Here is a 16,495-nt window from a genome sequence, read left to right as displayed (position 1 = left end):
GCATGTGCTAAGTTGCTTTAGTTGTGTCTGACTATTGCCTATATATTTAACCCATTTGTAAATTAAAATATGTCTTCAGTCCACATGGACTTTTTAAACTTAATCTCTTCTGTGAAGCCTTTTACTGTACCCTCCCCATCATGCATGGTTGATTATTTCCATCTCTGCTGATACAAATAGACGCTGCATACACCTCAAAGTATTGCATTTACCACACTGTCCTGTAATTTAAGTGTCTGCCTCCATTAGGAGACTGTGAGCAACTTGAGGACAGGGAATGTATCTTCCTAGTTTTGCATCTATAGTGTCAACCATGATGCCTTTGCATGTAGAAGACACTCTACAAACCTTTCTTGCCTAAGTGTAACTGATGGATCAGTGACCACTTTATTGTACAACTGGAACTTTTAACTCTCCCTGAAACCAAATTTATACAACTTTATTCACAGATAATTTGTTAAGAATGACATTCTTTCTTTTGGTTATTCTCAAATAAAAGTGATGTTTATTAAACGTAGAAACAATTGAATGGTACATATTTTTATCACCTATACAATTTTTCATATTCAATTATTATTTTAAATTTATTTTACTACCATATAAAACATACTTTTAAAACATAAGACATATAATTTGACAAATATATTCTCCAGCTTAGCATAAATGTTTAACATGGTAATGAGCCAACTTTGAGAAGAAAGTTGCTACAAAGCTAAGGCATGTGATTGCTTTTGAATGATTTTTTGCAAAATTTTGATTATGTATTTCATACAAAGCAATGCAAGTGAAACACAGGTTTGATTTTTTTTTTCCTCTTTGAAACAATAAGATTCCTTCTCATACTTAATCTAAAGATGAAAGATTGTCAAGAATTCAAAAGGAATGACATTTATTTTTAAAGGAAGAATATCCGTTAGTTCTGCAACCTTAAGGACTGTAAGCGCCACACTACAAGGTGAAAGTGAAAGTCGCTCAGTCGTGTACGACTCTTCGAGTCCTCCTCTTTGAGACCCCATGGACTGTAGTCGGCCAGGCTCCTCTGTCCATAGAATTCTCCAGGCCAGAATACTGGAGTGGGTAGCCATTCCCTTCTCCAGGGGATCTTCCCAACCCAGGGACTGAACCCAGGTCTCCAGCATTGCAGGCGGATTCTTTACTGTGTGAGCCACCAAGAGTACCTCTGGAAAAGGTTAGCAGAGACATTACTTTGCCGACTAAGGTCCGTCTAGTCAAGGCTATGGTTTGTCCTGTGGTCATGTATGGATGTGAGAGTTGGACTGTGAAGAAGGCTGAGCGCCGAGAATTGATGCTTTTGAACTGTGGTGTTGGAGAAGACTCTTGAGAGTCCCTTGGACTGCAAGGAGATCCAACCAGTCCATTCTGAAGGAGATCTGCCCTGGGATTTCTTTGGAAGGAATGATGCTGAAGCTGAAACTCCAGTACTTTGGCCACCTCATGAGAAGAGTTGACTCATTGGAAAAGACTCTGATGTTGGGAGGGATTGGGGGCAGGAGAAGGGGACGACCGAGGATGAGACGGCTGGATGGCATCACTAACTCGATGGGCGTGAGTCTGAGTGAACTCCGGGAGTTGGTGATGGACAGGGAGGCCTGGCGTGCTGCGATTCATGGGGTCACAAAGAGTCGAACACGACTGAGCGACTGAACTGTACTAAACTGAATGATAACAAACCACAGACATGCACGTCACTCTTCCGAGGAGCCTAGAGAGGCCCCGGAAATGCCCCGAGGGATGGGCACCGCAGGGAGCCGGTGACGCACTTCCGACTCGGGCTGTTCGTAATTTTTTGTCGCGGGATTTCACAGCTTCTAGGTAGGGTAGCGGTTTCTGGGTAGGAGGAGTCTGGGAGGGGCCTGGGGAGGTGAGATCTCGTTTAGCACCCGACAGTCAGCAGCCGCTTCTTTGGGGAGATCTCATGTGTTCTGCGGCTTTTTGCTGGGTTTGCTGTCACCTCAGCTGAAGGTGGAACTCCGGGAAAGTGCGCACGAGCGGGAGAAGGATGAGTTGGAGCTGGACCGCAAGTCAAAGCTGCGTCGCCCCTCCGGCCCTAGGTGATGGACTTTGGATAGTGAAAGTGGAGGAAGACTCCCCCGGAACTGGGGAGTCCGACCGGCCCGGGGACTGTCCGGATCCCGAAACTTTCCGATGTCATTTTAGGCAGTTCCGTTATCAGGAGGTGGCCGGACCGGAAGAGGCGCTGAGCCGGCTCAGGGAACTTTGTTGTCGATGGCTGAGGCCAGAGGTGCACTCGAAAGAGCAGATCCTGGAGCTGCTGGTGCTGGAGCAGTTCCTGACCATCCTGCCCCAGGAGCTCCAAGCCTGGGTGCGGAAGCACTGCCCACAGAGCGGGGAGGAGGCGGCCGCCGTGGTGCAGTCTCTTCAGAGACAGCCTGCTGGGACCTCACGCCAGGTGAGGAGTGAAAGTGTTTTGGGAGTGCGGATGGAGGTGTGAGAGATACTATGGGTTTCAGAAGTTCTTTACTTCCTTATTACATTTTTCGTAAACTTTAGGATGTGCATGAAACATTCTTTCCTTTGTAGGAAGCTGTAACAAATCCGTCCAGGAAGAGGTCCTTGAGTTGTAGACCTTTCCGCACAAAACCGGCACAGAAGTATTGTTTATTCAGTGTAAGACACCCTCGTGTCTAACTAGATTGTTTGGGAAAGAAAGATGTCAAGCTGGAAAGTGTCCTTAAACGATGTATAAGAAGAGCAATTCCCCACCACTTTGAATGTGAGCATCCTTTTACTTTTTAACGGTTTAGATAACTTCCTCCCTCCTCCCTCAATTGATAATGATACTGCAGAGAAGGAAGAGAGGCTGGAAATGGAGTTAATAATTGATCCTGCCTACATGATGAAGCCTCCATAAAATCACAAGAGTATGAGGTTCAAAGAGCTTCCCAGTTGGTAAGCGAATCTACTTAAGTGGGAGGGTAACACAACCCTGCCCCCATCCCACCTCCAAGGGGAGAGAAGCTCCTGAACTTAGGACCCCCTCCAGACCTTGCCCAATGCATCTCTTCTATCTGACTGTTGCTGTCCTTCTGACATAGACAGCAGAAGCGGGTAGAAAGAGTACCCCCTTGCTAGTGTTAGCAATGGAGGTATATACTCTCCAGTGAATCCAAAGAATGTCTGGAGGTTGTAAAGACCTCACCAGACCTACTCCCATAATTTACATTTTAAAGTAACAGATAACTCCAGTACTTTGGCCACCTCATGCAAAGAGTTGACTCATTGGAAAAGACTCTGATGCTGGGAAGGATTGGGGGCAGGAGGAGAAGGGGACGACAGAGGATGAGATGGCTGGATGGCATCACTGACTCGATGGACGAGAGTCTGAGTGAACTCCGGGAGTTGGTGATGGACAGGAAGGCCTGGCGTGCTGTTATTCATGTGAGCTGAACTGAAGATAACAGAAGTAATCAGAAAGAGACTGTCCTCAGGCAGGATACATTATTATTGTATAGTCCTTGTAAAGACCAGACCTACTCCCATAATTTACATTTTAAAATAACAGGATTAGCCTGAAGGTTTAATCCAGAGACTGTCCTCAGGCAGGATACATTATTGTTATTTAATCTTAAGGAATATGGAGGGAAAAAAGTTTGTCCTTTCTTCCTCCTTGAGAATTCCAGACCCCCCCCTCCTTGAGGACCCCTAGACTTCTTATCAACCTGCCTAGGAAATGACTCTCTCATTCCCCCCTTTTAGGAGAATTATGTTGCCAAGGGAAAGGGGCATCGTTTTCGTTCCATAGCTACTTCCTGCTGTTTAGGGGCGTGGTCCCTGAATTGTTGAGGCAACAAATTCTCCTAACCCTCATATTGAGGGTCTCTGATCCAGGAGCCCCAAGTAAAGAGTTGGAGGAGGCTGTGGCACTCAGTTACAGACGTAAGGCAAAATAGTCATTAAACCAAGTTAAAATCAAAATGAAAAGTCACATTATCTCCATAGTCACATCAGTCCATCTTAAGGTTGTTAGATGTCATCAGTTTAAGAAGAGGCATCACATGCGATTGTTGAAGGTATTTGCAGACTTGGAGAAAGTCTTTTCCTTGAAGTGGAGATGTCCACTCTGGGAAGCCTTCCACTGATGAAGAGGGGAGTGCTCCACAGACCCAGCAGTTAGACTGATTGTGAAATGCTGCATAGGAGTGAGCCCAGGACAGGAAGGCATTGTCTTGAGGATCAAATGGCAGACTCAGGATTTTTGGAATCAGCAGAAGTAGGCTCACATAGATTATCAGGCCCAGCCTTCCCAAAGGGGCTCGAGGGATTGACCCCCAGATCCCAGTGTTTTTATGAGGACCTTGGTTCCTGGCTCAAATAGAGGCTTGCTTGACTCAGAAGCTGGGTCAGGAGTCATCTCCCGGAGTTTTGTTAATGCCTTTTGAAAAGCTGAGAGCTGAATTATATAACTAGTTAATTCCAAGGCTTCAGGGTCTATAACAATGACTGATATTTAAGAAGCCTACTATCTGTCATCCAAATATTAACCTTAGAATTTAAGATTCCATTCACATCATGAGAAGTCAGTACAGTAAGATTTCATCCATTAATTATTTTTAAAGCTTCAGGTGCTAATAAAGCTGCTGCCCCAATTACTCTTAGGCAGTGGGGCCACCAACCTGAAATTATATCCAATTCTCTGCTTAGATAAGCAATAGGTTGCTGGTGAGTCCCTAGAGGTTATGTCAAAACTCCCAAGGCCATACCCTTTTCTTTCAGTGACAAAAAAATTAAATTCTGACCCTGTGGGCAAGCTCGGAGTGGGAGCTTGCAGGAGAGCAGTCTGAAGAACCGTAAAAGCCTTTTGAATATCTGGAGACCAAACCAGTTTGTTGGTTCAGGCCTGCTAAGTTTCAGCTATAAGTTTATATAAAGGCCGGCAAGTTCCCCATAACCCGGAATCCAAATGTGACAGTAGCCTGTGATTCCCCAAAATCCTCTCAATTGTCATAAAGTCATAGGTAGGGGATGATTTCAGTTCAGTTCAGTTCAGTCGCTCAGTCGTGTCCGACTCTTTTTGCGACCCCATGAATCGCAGCACGCCAGGCCTCCCTTCCCATCACCAACTCCCGGAGTTCACTCAGACTCACGTCCATCGAGTCAGTGATGCCATCCAGCCATCTCATCCTCTGTCGTCCCCTTCTCCTCCCACCCCCAGTCCCTCCCAGCATCAGTCTTTTCCAATGAGTCAACTCTTCGCATGAGGTGTCCAAAGTACTGGAGTTTCAGCTTCAGCATCATTCCTTCCAAAGAAATCCCAGGGCTGATCTTCAGAATGGACTGCTTGGATCTCCTTGCAGTCTAAGGGACCCTCAAGAGTATTGTTTTGAAAGTGAAGTCACTCAGTTGTGTCCGATTCTTTGCAACCCCGTGAACTGTAGCCCACCAGGCTCCTCCGTCCTTGGGATTCTCCAGGCAAGAATACTGGAGTGGGTTGCCATTTCCTTCTCCAGAGGAATTTCCTGACCCAGGGATTGAACCCAGGTCTCCGCATTGCAGGCAGAGCTTTAACCTCTGAGCCACCAGGGAAGCCTAGGGGATGCTTTAGTATAGGTTTAATTCTCTCAGGGCCTATGGCCCTAGTCTCTTCTGATATGATTAGGCCCAGATATCTAACAGATTGTTGACAAAGCTGAGCCTTTTCTCTTGATGCAGCCTGCCAGAAAGTTTAAGAAATCTTCTGAGGCTCGTGAGCAAGCTTCCTCTGTCCCAGCACAGAGCAGAATACCATCTACATATTGTAACACCACTGCTTTGGAGCTATTAAAAGTTTTGTAAATCCCGTGACAAACTTTGTCCAAGTAAGTGAGGATTGTCACGAAAGCCCTGGGGCAAAACTGTCCAGGTTAACTGAGAAGCTGGCTGCTTAGAGTCTTCAAAGGCAAATAGAAACTGACTTTCCTTTTCCTCCGCCAAAGGCACTGAATAGAAGGCATCTTTCAAATCATTTACTGAGAAATATTTGGCTCCTTCAGGAATTTCAGACAATCGAGTATAAGGATTAGGCCCCACGGGGTGTAAAGGAACTGCAGCCTCATTTATTATTTGTAAATCTTGAACTAGTCTCCACTTACCATTTGATTTCTTTCTCCTGGTGGGTGCTTCATGAAGAGGCAACAGCTTGTGTGGCTGTTAGTCTCTCTGGCTGCTCTGCACACATGACCCCAGGGATAGATTGGAGAAACCTGCTTTCTTTCTCTTTGTCTCCTGTCCTCCATCTCATCTAGCAAAGTAGGAGAACTGGAGGGAGCTAAAGGAGTCATACCCAAATCTATACCCTTAGGACATAAGTCTGGCTTATTCGCAGAGAGAAAAAGGGCAACACAGAGGCTACTTCTACCCATTTCCCTTGTTTTCTACAGAACCGGTCTAATTGTAAAACAGTATTACACTTAAGAGAACCTCCAATGGATACCCTGGCCATGCAGTATCACATAGGAAGACCACGTGTGTCTTCTTTTTAAGCCCTGGGGATCAAAACTATCCCAGTGTTTCAGGATACAGTTCAAAGGATGAGGCTGGAATTGTTAGCTCCCATCTTGTCCTGAAGAACCCCGGACGAGCCCCCAAGATGAAAGGTTGTTGCTGAATCACGCAAAGACACCAGGATTCTTGGCCTCTGGAGGAGAATTCAATCCATTCAACCCGGGGCCAGAGACAGGCTTGATCACCCAGAGCTTTTGTGTAATAAAGTTTTATTAAAGTATAAAGGAGATAGAGAAAGCTTCTGACATAGACATCAGAAGCGGGTAGAAAGAGTACCCCCTTGCTAGTGTTAGCAATGGAGTTATATACTCTCCAATGAATCCAAAGAATGTCTGGAGGTTGTAAAGACCTCACCAGACCTACTCCCATAATTTACATTTTAAGGTAACAGAATTAGCCAGAAGGTTTAATCCAGAGACTGTCCTCAGGCAGGATACATTATTATTATATAATCCTTGTAAAGACCAGACCTATTCCTATAATTTCCATTTTAAGATAACAGAATTAGCCAGAAAGTTTAATCTAGAGACTGTCCTCAGGCAGGATACATTATTGTTCTATAATCTTAAGGAATGTGGAGGGAAAAAAAGTGTGTCCTTTCTTCCTCCTTGAGGATTCCAGACCCCTCTCTCCTTGGGGACCCCTAGACTTCCTGCCTAGGAAATGACTCTCTCCCTGGTACGGCAGGTGCTGAGGGGAGGTCTCATGTTGTTACAGGGGTTGGTGACAGTCCAGGATGTGGCCGTGTCTCTAACCTGGGAGGAGTGGGAGCGTCTGGGCCCAGCACAGAAGCACTTCTTCAGAGAGAGTGCACCGAAGGATCATGGGAACGCAATCTCACCAAGTAAGTGCTGGGCCTCTGCCTGTCTCCAGCTGGGTGTGACTGGTGGAAGGCTTGCTTAAGCTTGCTTAAGGCTTCTGGTTCTTCACTATTAGAGTATCGTGCCAATCGTTGTTGTCTGTTTCTCCCTGTGTTCTTATGAAGTGGGGTTAGGGGAAGAGAGATGGGTTGGTGGGTGTAGGCACAAGTAAAAAGGAAAGAAACAGGATTTGTACAGGTAAGCACATTTGACAGGTTAATTAAAATAATTTAACTTCAGGAGTGGTTTCATAGAGAACATGAAAAGGGCTTTGGGGGCGTTGTTTCTCTGCTAGCACTTTCTTAATCACTCCTGCCAGGGTATGAAATGTCAGCAACTCCGTATTTTCATATTTCAGGTTCAGAAACCAGAATTGAGAACAAAGAGTTGGTTCCAAAGCAAGAAATTCTAGAAGAAGTAGAGTCTCAAGGGCAGTTACAAGGATTTCAGGAGAGGGCTCCCCTATCATCTGAGTGTGGTGATGCCCAGCAGGACAGGAGGGAGAAGCCCTTGGGAGACCCCTCATCGCTGAAACGTGAAAATTCTCCTGAAGATCAGGGAGTCACCCACATCTCAGATCTCAGGAATGATCCCAGCAAAGAAGGAGACGTCAAAAACAAAGAATTCAGGACCAGTGCCGAGGGTTCAGACTTTGTTCCTGGTCCGTATGTCCCAACAGCAGGGAGACCCATCACTGGGGATCAATATGGGAACTGCCAACACGGGTTAGACATGGTGAAACCTCATGAATCTCTCAACAGTGAGGACAATCGCCATCATTTGGGCCTATTTGAGACTCAGAGGTGGTTCCATGAAGAAAGACCTTACACATGTGACACCTGTGAGAAGAGCTTCAAACAGCGTTCCGACCTCCTTAAACACCATCGAATCCACACTGGAGAGAGGCCCTACACGTGTCCCAAGTGTGGGGACAGCTTCCGACAGAGCTCAAATCTCAGCCGGCATCAGAGAACCCACCTGAGGGAGGAGCACTACACGTGTAAGGAGTGCGGGGAGACCTGCCGCACCTCCAGTCGCTTTAGTCACCAGAGGACACACAAGGGGGAGCGGCCCTACTTGTGTGAGGCGTGTGACAAGAGCTTCAAACGCTGCTCCGACCTCTCCAAACACCAGCGGATCCACACTGGGGAGAAGCCCTACGGGTGTCCTGTGTGTGGGAGGTGCTTCAGTCAGAGGGCGACCCTTGTTAAACACCAGCGGACACACACGGGAGAGAAGCCCTACACGTGTCCCAAGTGTGGGGACAGCTTCCGACAGAGCTCACACCTCAGCCGGCATCAGAGAACCCACCTGGGGGAGAAGCACTACACGTGTAAGGAGTGCGGGGAGACCTGCCGCACCTCCAGTCGCTTTAGACACCAGAGGACACACAAGGGGGAGCGGCCCTACACGTGTGAGGAGTGCAACAAGAGCTTCAAACGCTGCTCCGACCTCTCCAAACACCAGCGGATCCACACCGGGGAGAAGCCCTACGGGTGTCCTGTGTGCGGGAAGCACTTCAGTCAGAGCGCGACCCTCGTTAAACACCGGAGAACTCACACCGGAGAGAAACCTTACAGATGTCTCGACTGTGGGGGCAGCTTCAGACAGAGATCACACCTTGTCCGACACCAAAGGGTCCACAGAAATAAAGTCCCATCATTTTGACCTGCTCCTGCATGAGTCGTTTATACCCTTCTCTCTTTCCCTCCTTCTCTTTCTCTCTCTTTCCAGAAACTATATTCTTTGAATATTTCAGTAATCTTGGATTGTATTGCCTTTTGCCATCACACCCAAGATAGACTGAGTTCAATTAGGCTCGGGATGCCCTTTGAGAGCCTGTTGCCCTAAAGGAGGAGGGTCTGAGTCGGGAGCACCCCCCATCCCCAGAACATATTTTCAGCAAGAGCAAAGGTGACCCATCAGAGGTCTGCCCTTTTCACTCTTCAGGGGCCTCCACTTTTGGACCAAACCATTTTTTTTTTCTTTTGAACTTTTTATTTTGTATTGGGGTATAGCTGATTAACAATGTTGTGATAGTTTCAGAGGAATAGTGAAGGGACTCGGCCATGCGTATACATGCACCCATTCTTCCCCGAACTCCCGTCCAGGCCACCACATACCATTGAACAGAGACAGCTCCATGTGCTACCATAGGTCCTTGTTGGTTATTCATTTTAAATACAGCAGCGTGTATGTTGCAAGAAGGGGGACCCCTTCCAGGGCCCGAAACTGGGCTCTTATCTAATACTTGGAAATGAATTGTCCAAGGAGACACGTGCTGACAAAGCAAGAGATTTTATTGGGAAAGGGCACCAGGGTGGAAAGCAGTAGGGTAAGGGAACCCAAGAGAACTGCTCTGCCGTGTGGCTCTCGCAGTCTCGGGTTTTATGGTGATGGCATTAGTTTCCGGGTGGTCTTTAGCCAATCATTCTAATTCAGCGTCTTTCCCGGTGGCGCATGCATCGCTCAGCCAAGATGGATGCTAGTGAGAGGGATTCTGAGAAGTGGACGGACACGCGGTGTCTCCTTTCGACCTTTCCCAAACTCTTCCAGTTGGTGGTGGCTTATTAGTTCTGTATTCCTTATCAGGACTCCTGTCATAAAACAACTCATGCAAATGGTTACTATGGTACCTGGCCAGGGTGGGTGGTTTCAATCAGTATGCTTCCCCTAACATATGCATGACCTTCCCAAACTCCCTAACTATTCCTCTCTGCCAGTAACCATAAGTTGGTTTCATGTCTGTGAGTCTGTTTTATAAGTTCAAAATATTTTTTTAATGAAGGTGAGTCCTTTTTTTTTTTTGTACTGATGTTCTCCATGGGATTTATTTACTTTTTTAGAAATGTGGTATCTCAGTGCCCTGACCAGGGATCGAACCTGCACCCCCTGCGTTGGAAGGTGAAGACTTAACTGCTGGACCACCAGGGCAGTCCCTACTTATATACTTTTGAATTGTGATATTCCACCAAAAACCATGGACAAGTTTATTGTGAAGTATTGCCAACATACAGGCAAGCATAGACTAGAACAATTTTAAAGAATGTTCACAAATACACCACACAGATGAATCAATTCTTGAGTAGGACATATTTGCTTCATATCATTTTTTAGGAAATAACACACTTGTAATAAATACCATGTATACTCATGAGCCCTCCCTAAAACCATTCCCCTTAACCTTCAAGCTGACTCATTACCCAAGAAGATGACTATAGTTGTCCAGCATCACGTCCCTCTAGAGGGCCTTCTGAGCCCAGTCCAGCATGTCCCACTCTTGCCTGGTGAAGTACAGAGCCTTGTCCTCAAAGGACAGCAGCCCCTGGAAACACGGAGACTCATTATAGCTGCAGCTCCTACTACAGCTTTGTGGGCCACAGTATTATTATTGTCCTACAGCCGAGGCTCATCCAGTTAACTAGCAGACTCAGGGCTCAACTCGTCTCCAACCCTCAGGTCACGCATGTTCTTTCTTCCACGCTAGAGTCACACGTGTTCTCTCTGGAAGGACACATGGTCAGTATGTGAGGCTTCTCTGGACGTTTGGTCTCTGCTGTGGTCACTCAACTCTACTCTGGCAGCATAGACAACAAGAGAGTGGACGAGTGTGGCTGTGACCCCATGAAATCGCTCCCGGGTCCAGGTGAGTTCGCTGACCCTGCTCTGTGCGCTCCTGCCTTCCTCATCACGTGGTTCTTCTGCCCAGTTCTCATACGAAAGAGACGGCGCCCTCCCAGGAGGGCACTGAGAACGGGGCAGCGTGCGGGCTGATCCCACAGGGATGGACAGGCTACTGGGACTCACTAGGCAGGCAGGAGCTTCTGGGCTGGCTGTCGCGGGTACCACTATCCGCCAGGTCTGAAGAGGGAGGAAGGGAGGGCTCACTGGGATCCACAAAGTTGTTGGAGGAGCAAGACTGGAGCCGGGGCCTCAGGGGAGGCAGCCCAACAGGAGAGGGTGTGGAGAAACGTCCAAAGACCTTCCCTGTGTGGTCCTCACCCCTCCTCTCCTCTCCCCCGGGCCCGGAGGTCATTCTCTCTTGTCTCTTCCAGGGTCTTAAGCAAATGAGTCTTTTCCCTTTTCCCCATTGTGATATTGTGATTTAAACAAGAAATGTATATTTGGTCTTCCTACCTGTTCTGGCACAGAGTTCCTAAAGTGCTTAGAATTTCTTAGGGGATAAGTGCAGAGGAGCATCTTTTAATACTTGGGCTTTTCTCTCTCTCTCTCTCTTTTTTTTTTTAATAGTTCACAAATATTTATTTAATGCCTACTGTCACCCTGCTTATTTAACTTATATGCAGAGTACATCATGAGAAACTCTGGACTGGAAGAAACACAAGCTGGAATCAAGATTGCTGGGAAAAATATCAATAACCTCAGATAGGCAGATGACACCACCTTTATGGCAGAAAGTGAAGAGGAACTAAAAAGCCTCTTGATGAAAGTGAAAGAGGAGAGTGAAAAAGTTGGCTTAAAGCTCAACATTCAGAAAACGAAGATCATGGCATCTGGTCCCATCACTTCATGGCAAATAGATGGGGAAACAGTGGAAACAGTGTCAGACTTTATTTTTCTGGGGCTCCAAAATCACTACAGATGGTGACTGCAGCCATGAATTTAAAAGACGCTTACTCCTTAGAAGAAAAGTTATGACCAACCTAGAGAGCATATTCAAAAGCAGAGACATTACTTTGCCGACAGGTCCGTCTAGTCAAGGCTATGGTTTTTCCTGTGGTCATGTATGGATGTGAGAGTTGGACTGTGAAGAAGGCTGAGTGCTGAAGAATTGATGCTTTTGAACTGTGGTGTTGGAGAAGACTCTTGAGAGTCCCTTGGACTGCAAGGAGATCCAGCCAGTCCATTCTGAAGGAGATCAGCCCTGGGATTTCTTTGGAAGGACTGATGCTAAAGCTGAAACTCCAGTACTTTGGCTACCTCATGGGAAGAGTTGACTCATTGGAAAAGACTCTGATGCTGGGAGGGATTGGGGGCAGGAGGAGAAGGGGATGACCGAGGATGAGATGGCTGGATGGCATCACTAACTCGATGGACATGGGTCTAGGTGAACTCTGGGAGTTGGTGATGGACAGGGAGGCATGGTGTGCTGCAATTCATGGGGTTGCAAAGAGTCAGACACAACTGAGTGAGTGAACTGAACTGAACTGATCTGCTAGGCACAGTCCCAATGCTGGGAATACAGAAGCAAACTAAACAGACAAAAGGTCTCTACTCATAGCGTTATCCTCTAGTGGGGGAGATAGGTTACAAGCAAATAAATCCATATGAAGAAATTTATTATAAAGAATTGTCTCATGCTACTGTGGAGGCTGAGAAGTCTCAATTTATTTTTGGCTGTGGTGGCTCCTCATTGCTGCACGTGGGCTGTCTCTAACTGAGGCGAGCAAGGGTCACTCTTCGCTGTGGTGTGCAGACTTCTCATTGCAGTGGCTTCTCTAGTTGCAGAGCACAGGCTCTAGTTCGCAGCTCCGCAGTTGTGGTGCACGGGCTCAGTTGCTCCACAGCATGTGGGATCTTCCTGGACCAGGGATCGAATCTGTGGCCCACGCATTGGCAGGAGGATTCTTATCCACTGTGCCACCAGCCATCAGGGAAGTCCTCCTCAGTTTCTGAAGTAGCTGCACAGCCACACAGGTGAGAGAAGCGTCTTGTTATCATAACAAATCGCTCAACATCTGAGTTTTATGTTAATGAGGAAAACTCCTAAGGATACACCTAAGTTGCCAGGGGCCAAGTCATGTGAGCAAGTTAGAACCTTCACCCCTAGTACCCGAGGGGAGGGGACAGGCTGGGGTTGAGTCAGTCCCCAGAGGTCAATGACTCGGCCCATCACATCTACCCAAGGAACCCCCATAAAAATGTAGACACTGGTTGCTGAACTGGTGGAGGTGCTGGGGGCGTACCCGGAGAGGGTTGGAAGCTCTACTGCCCTGCTCCCGGCATCCTGAGCATCTCTTCCATCTGGCTGATCCTGAGTTCTATCCTTTTACAATGAACCAGAAATAAGTAAACTGTTTTTCTCAATATTTATTTATTTGGCCGCATCGGATCTTAGTTGCAGCAGGCGGGATCTAGTTCCCTGACCAGGGATTGAACTCAGGCCCACTGAACTGGGAGCTGTGGGCGTCTTAGCCACTGGACCACCAGGGAAGTCTCTAAACTATTATTTCTGAGTTCTGTGAGCCACTCTAGCAGATCAGTGGAATCTGGTCAGGGAACTACATCCCACATGCCTTCAAGAAACTAAGCTCTGATGGGTGCCACGCTGGAAGATCCTGCAAGCCGCAACTAAGACCCAATGCAGCCAAATATGTTTGGTTTTTTTTTTAGGTAGTATGCATGCTGAGGTGGGGAAAAAGTGGAAACAGTGTCAGACTTTATTTTGGGGGGCTCCAAAATCACTACAGATGGTGACTGCAGCCATGAAATTAAAAGACGCTTACTCCTTGGAAGAAAAGTTATGACCAACCTAGACAGTATATTCAAAAGCAGAGATATTACTTTGCCGACTAAGGTCCTTCTAGTCAAGGCTATGGTTTTTCCAGTGGTCATGTATGGATGTGAGAGTTGGACTGTGAAGAAGGCTGAGCGCCGAAGAATTGATGCTTTTGAACTGTGGTGTTGGAGAAGACTCTTGAGAGTCCCTTGGACTGCAAGGAGATCCAACCAGTCCATTCTGAAGGAGATCAGCCCTGGGATTTCTTTGGAAGGACTGATGCTAAAGCTGAAACTCCAGTACTTTGGCTACCTCATGGGAAGAGTTGACTCATTGGAAAAGACTCTGATGCTGGGAGGGATTGGGGGCAGGAGGAGAAGGGGACGACTGAGGATGAGATGGCTGGATGGCATCACTAACTCGATGGACATGAGTCTGAGTGAACTCCGGGAGTTGGTGATGGACAGGGAGGCCTGGTGTGCTGCAATTCATGGGGTCGCAAAGAGTCAGACACGACTGAGCAACTGAACTGAACTGATGCTGAAGTTTTGTATATTCTATAAAGTATTCTATATATATCAATCAATTCAAGATTTTTTTAAATATAAATTTATTTTAATTGGAGGCTAATTACTTTACAATATTGTATTGGTTTTGCCATACATCAACATGATCAGTTCAAGATTGTAGACAGTGTGGTTCATATATTCTATGTCTTTAATATTTTGTCTAGTTGTTCCATCAACTTCTGAAAATGGAGTGTTAACATTTCCAATTATATAATTGCTCACTTTTCTTTTTTTTAATTTATTTCTGTCAGTTTTTACTTTGTGATTTTGGAGGCTGTGATATTAAGTACATAATATATTAATAACCCAGAATTCTAAATTTTGTGTATAACACTAAAATTGCATTCATAATTGTAACCCAATTACACATTAAACAATTACTCACCTTGGTGAATTGACCCTTTTATCATCATAAAATCCTTCTATATCTAAGATAATATCCCTGTTCTTGAATTCTATTTTATCTGATATTAATATATCCACTCCAGCTTTCTTATGATTAGTGTTTTCACTGTATATTCTTTTTCATCTTTTGAATTTTCTGTACTTAAAGTATCTTTTACATAAATCAGACCAATGTTTTTTTAGCTTAGTCTCCCAAATGATACCTAATCAAACTTAGAAGCTTTACCACAGCAAACTGTAAGAAAAATGAAAAGACAGACTGCTATATAATTTTTGCAAATTATGCGACCAACAAGGACCTACTTTCCAAAAGATACAAACAGCTTATACAACTCAATAACAAAATACCAAACAATCCAACCAAAAAAATGGGCAGATAATCTAAATAGACATTTCTTCAAGGAAGACATCCAAATGGCCAACAGGCACATGAAAAGATGCTCAATATTGCTAGTTGTAGCAACATTTCAGCCAAAACTACAATGAGGTACTACTTCACACAAGTCAGAATGGCCATCATTAATAAGCCTACAGAGAATTTCCCGGTGGTCCAATGGTTAGGGCTCTCCACTTCCACTGCAGGAGGCAGGGGTTGGATCCCTGGTCAGAGAACTAAGATCCTACCTGCCTTGGGGTAACTAAGCCCATGTGACACAACTAGATTCTGTGCACCGTGATGAAAGATCCCACATCTCAATGAAGACACTGTGTGCAGCAACTAAAACCCAATGCAGTCTAATTAATTAATTTTAAAAGGTGATGTTATTAGCAGGAGAAAAATAAAGCAGAAACAAGGACACAAAGAGCTCTTGTCAGCTAATGTAGATTGTTAATATCCTTCCGGCTGCCTATAACCCTCTTATCCCATTAGGTTGATCCTTGTGCAGAAAGAATCTCAGTCAGTGCTACTTTTCATCTTGATTGCACATTGATTAACACGAGAATTTTTGAAATTATTTTTATTGAAGTATAGTTGATTTATAATATTGTGTTAGTTTCTCATGGACAGCAAAATGATTTGGTTATCACTTTTTCAGATTCGTTATAGGTTATTATAAAACATTGAGCATCGCTCTCCGTGCCACACAGTAGGTCCTTTTTGTTTATCCATTTTATATATAGTAGTTTGGATATGTTATTTCCAAATTCCTAACTTATCCCCCCCTTCAGGACCTTTTCCCTTTGGTAATAAGTTTGTTTTCTATGTCCGTGAGTCTGTTTGTTTTGTAAATAAGTTTACTTGAATCATTTTTTAGATTCCACATATAAATCATATCATGTTTGTCTTTCTCTGTCTGACTTACTTAATTTAGTATGATAACCTCTAGGTCCATCCTAGTCACTTCAGTCGTGTCCAACTCTTAGTGACCCTTTGGACTGTAGCCCACCAGGCTCTTCTGTCCAAGGGATTTTCTAGGCAACCATACTGGAGTGGATTGCCATGACCTCCTCTAGGGGATCTTCCCAATTCAAGAATCAAACCTCCATCTCTTATGTCTCCTGCATTGGCAGGCAGTTTCTTTACCACTAGCACCACTTGGGAAGACCAATATTTGGAGGTCTGTACAATCAGGAGATAGTGCATAATTGTTTCATCAATTCACTGCCTTCTATTCATCATGAATTTCTCCATGTTGATGATAGGCTGAACACATACTGAAAGTTTTCTCACATTTCTT

General features: G+C 45.5%; 1 protein-coding gene across 1 annotated transcript; it reads left to right on the top strand.

The window, feature by feature from the left end:
* Window positions 1-1,941: 1,941 nt before the first annotated feature.
* ZNF394 (zinc finger protein 394) lies at window positions 1,942-9,050 on the top strand. The gene is made up of 3 exons (XM_068968859.1): window positions 1,942-2,431; window positions 7,240-7,366; window positions 7,741-9,050. The coding sequence occupies exons 1-3, from the start codon at window positions 2,021-2,023 to the stop codon at window positions 9,048-9,050; spliced, it is 1,848 nt and encodes a 615-aa protein (XP_068824960.1). The 5' UTR covers window positions 1,942-2,020.
* Window positions 9,051-16,495: the final 7,445 nt, after the last annotated feature.

This window comes from Capricornis sumatraensis, chromosome 3 (genome assembly GCF_032405125.1).
Source record: "Capricornis sumatraensis isolate serow.1 chromosome 3, serow.2, whole genome shotgun sequence".
NCBI lineage: Eukaryota > Metazoa > Chordata > Mammalia > Artiodactyla > Bovidae > Capricornis > Capricornis sumatraensis.
This window is presented reverse-complemented; position numbering and strand designations above follow the sequence as displayed.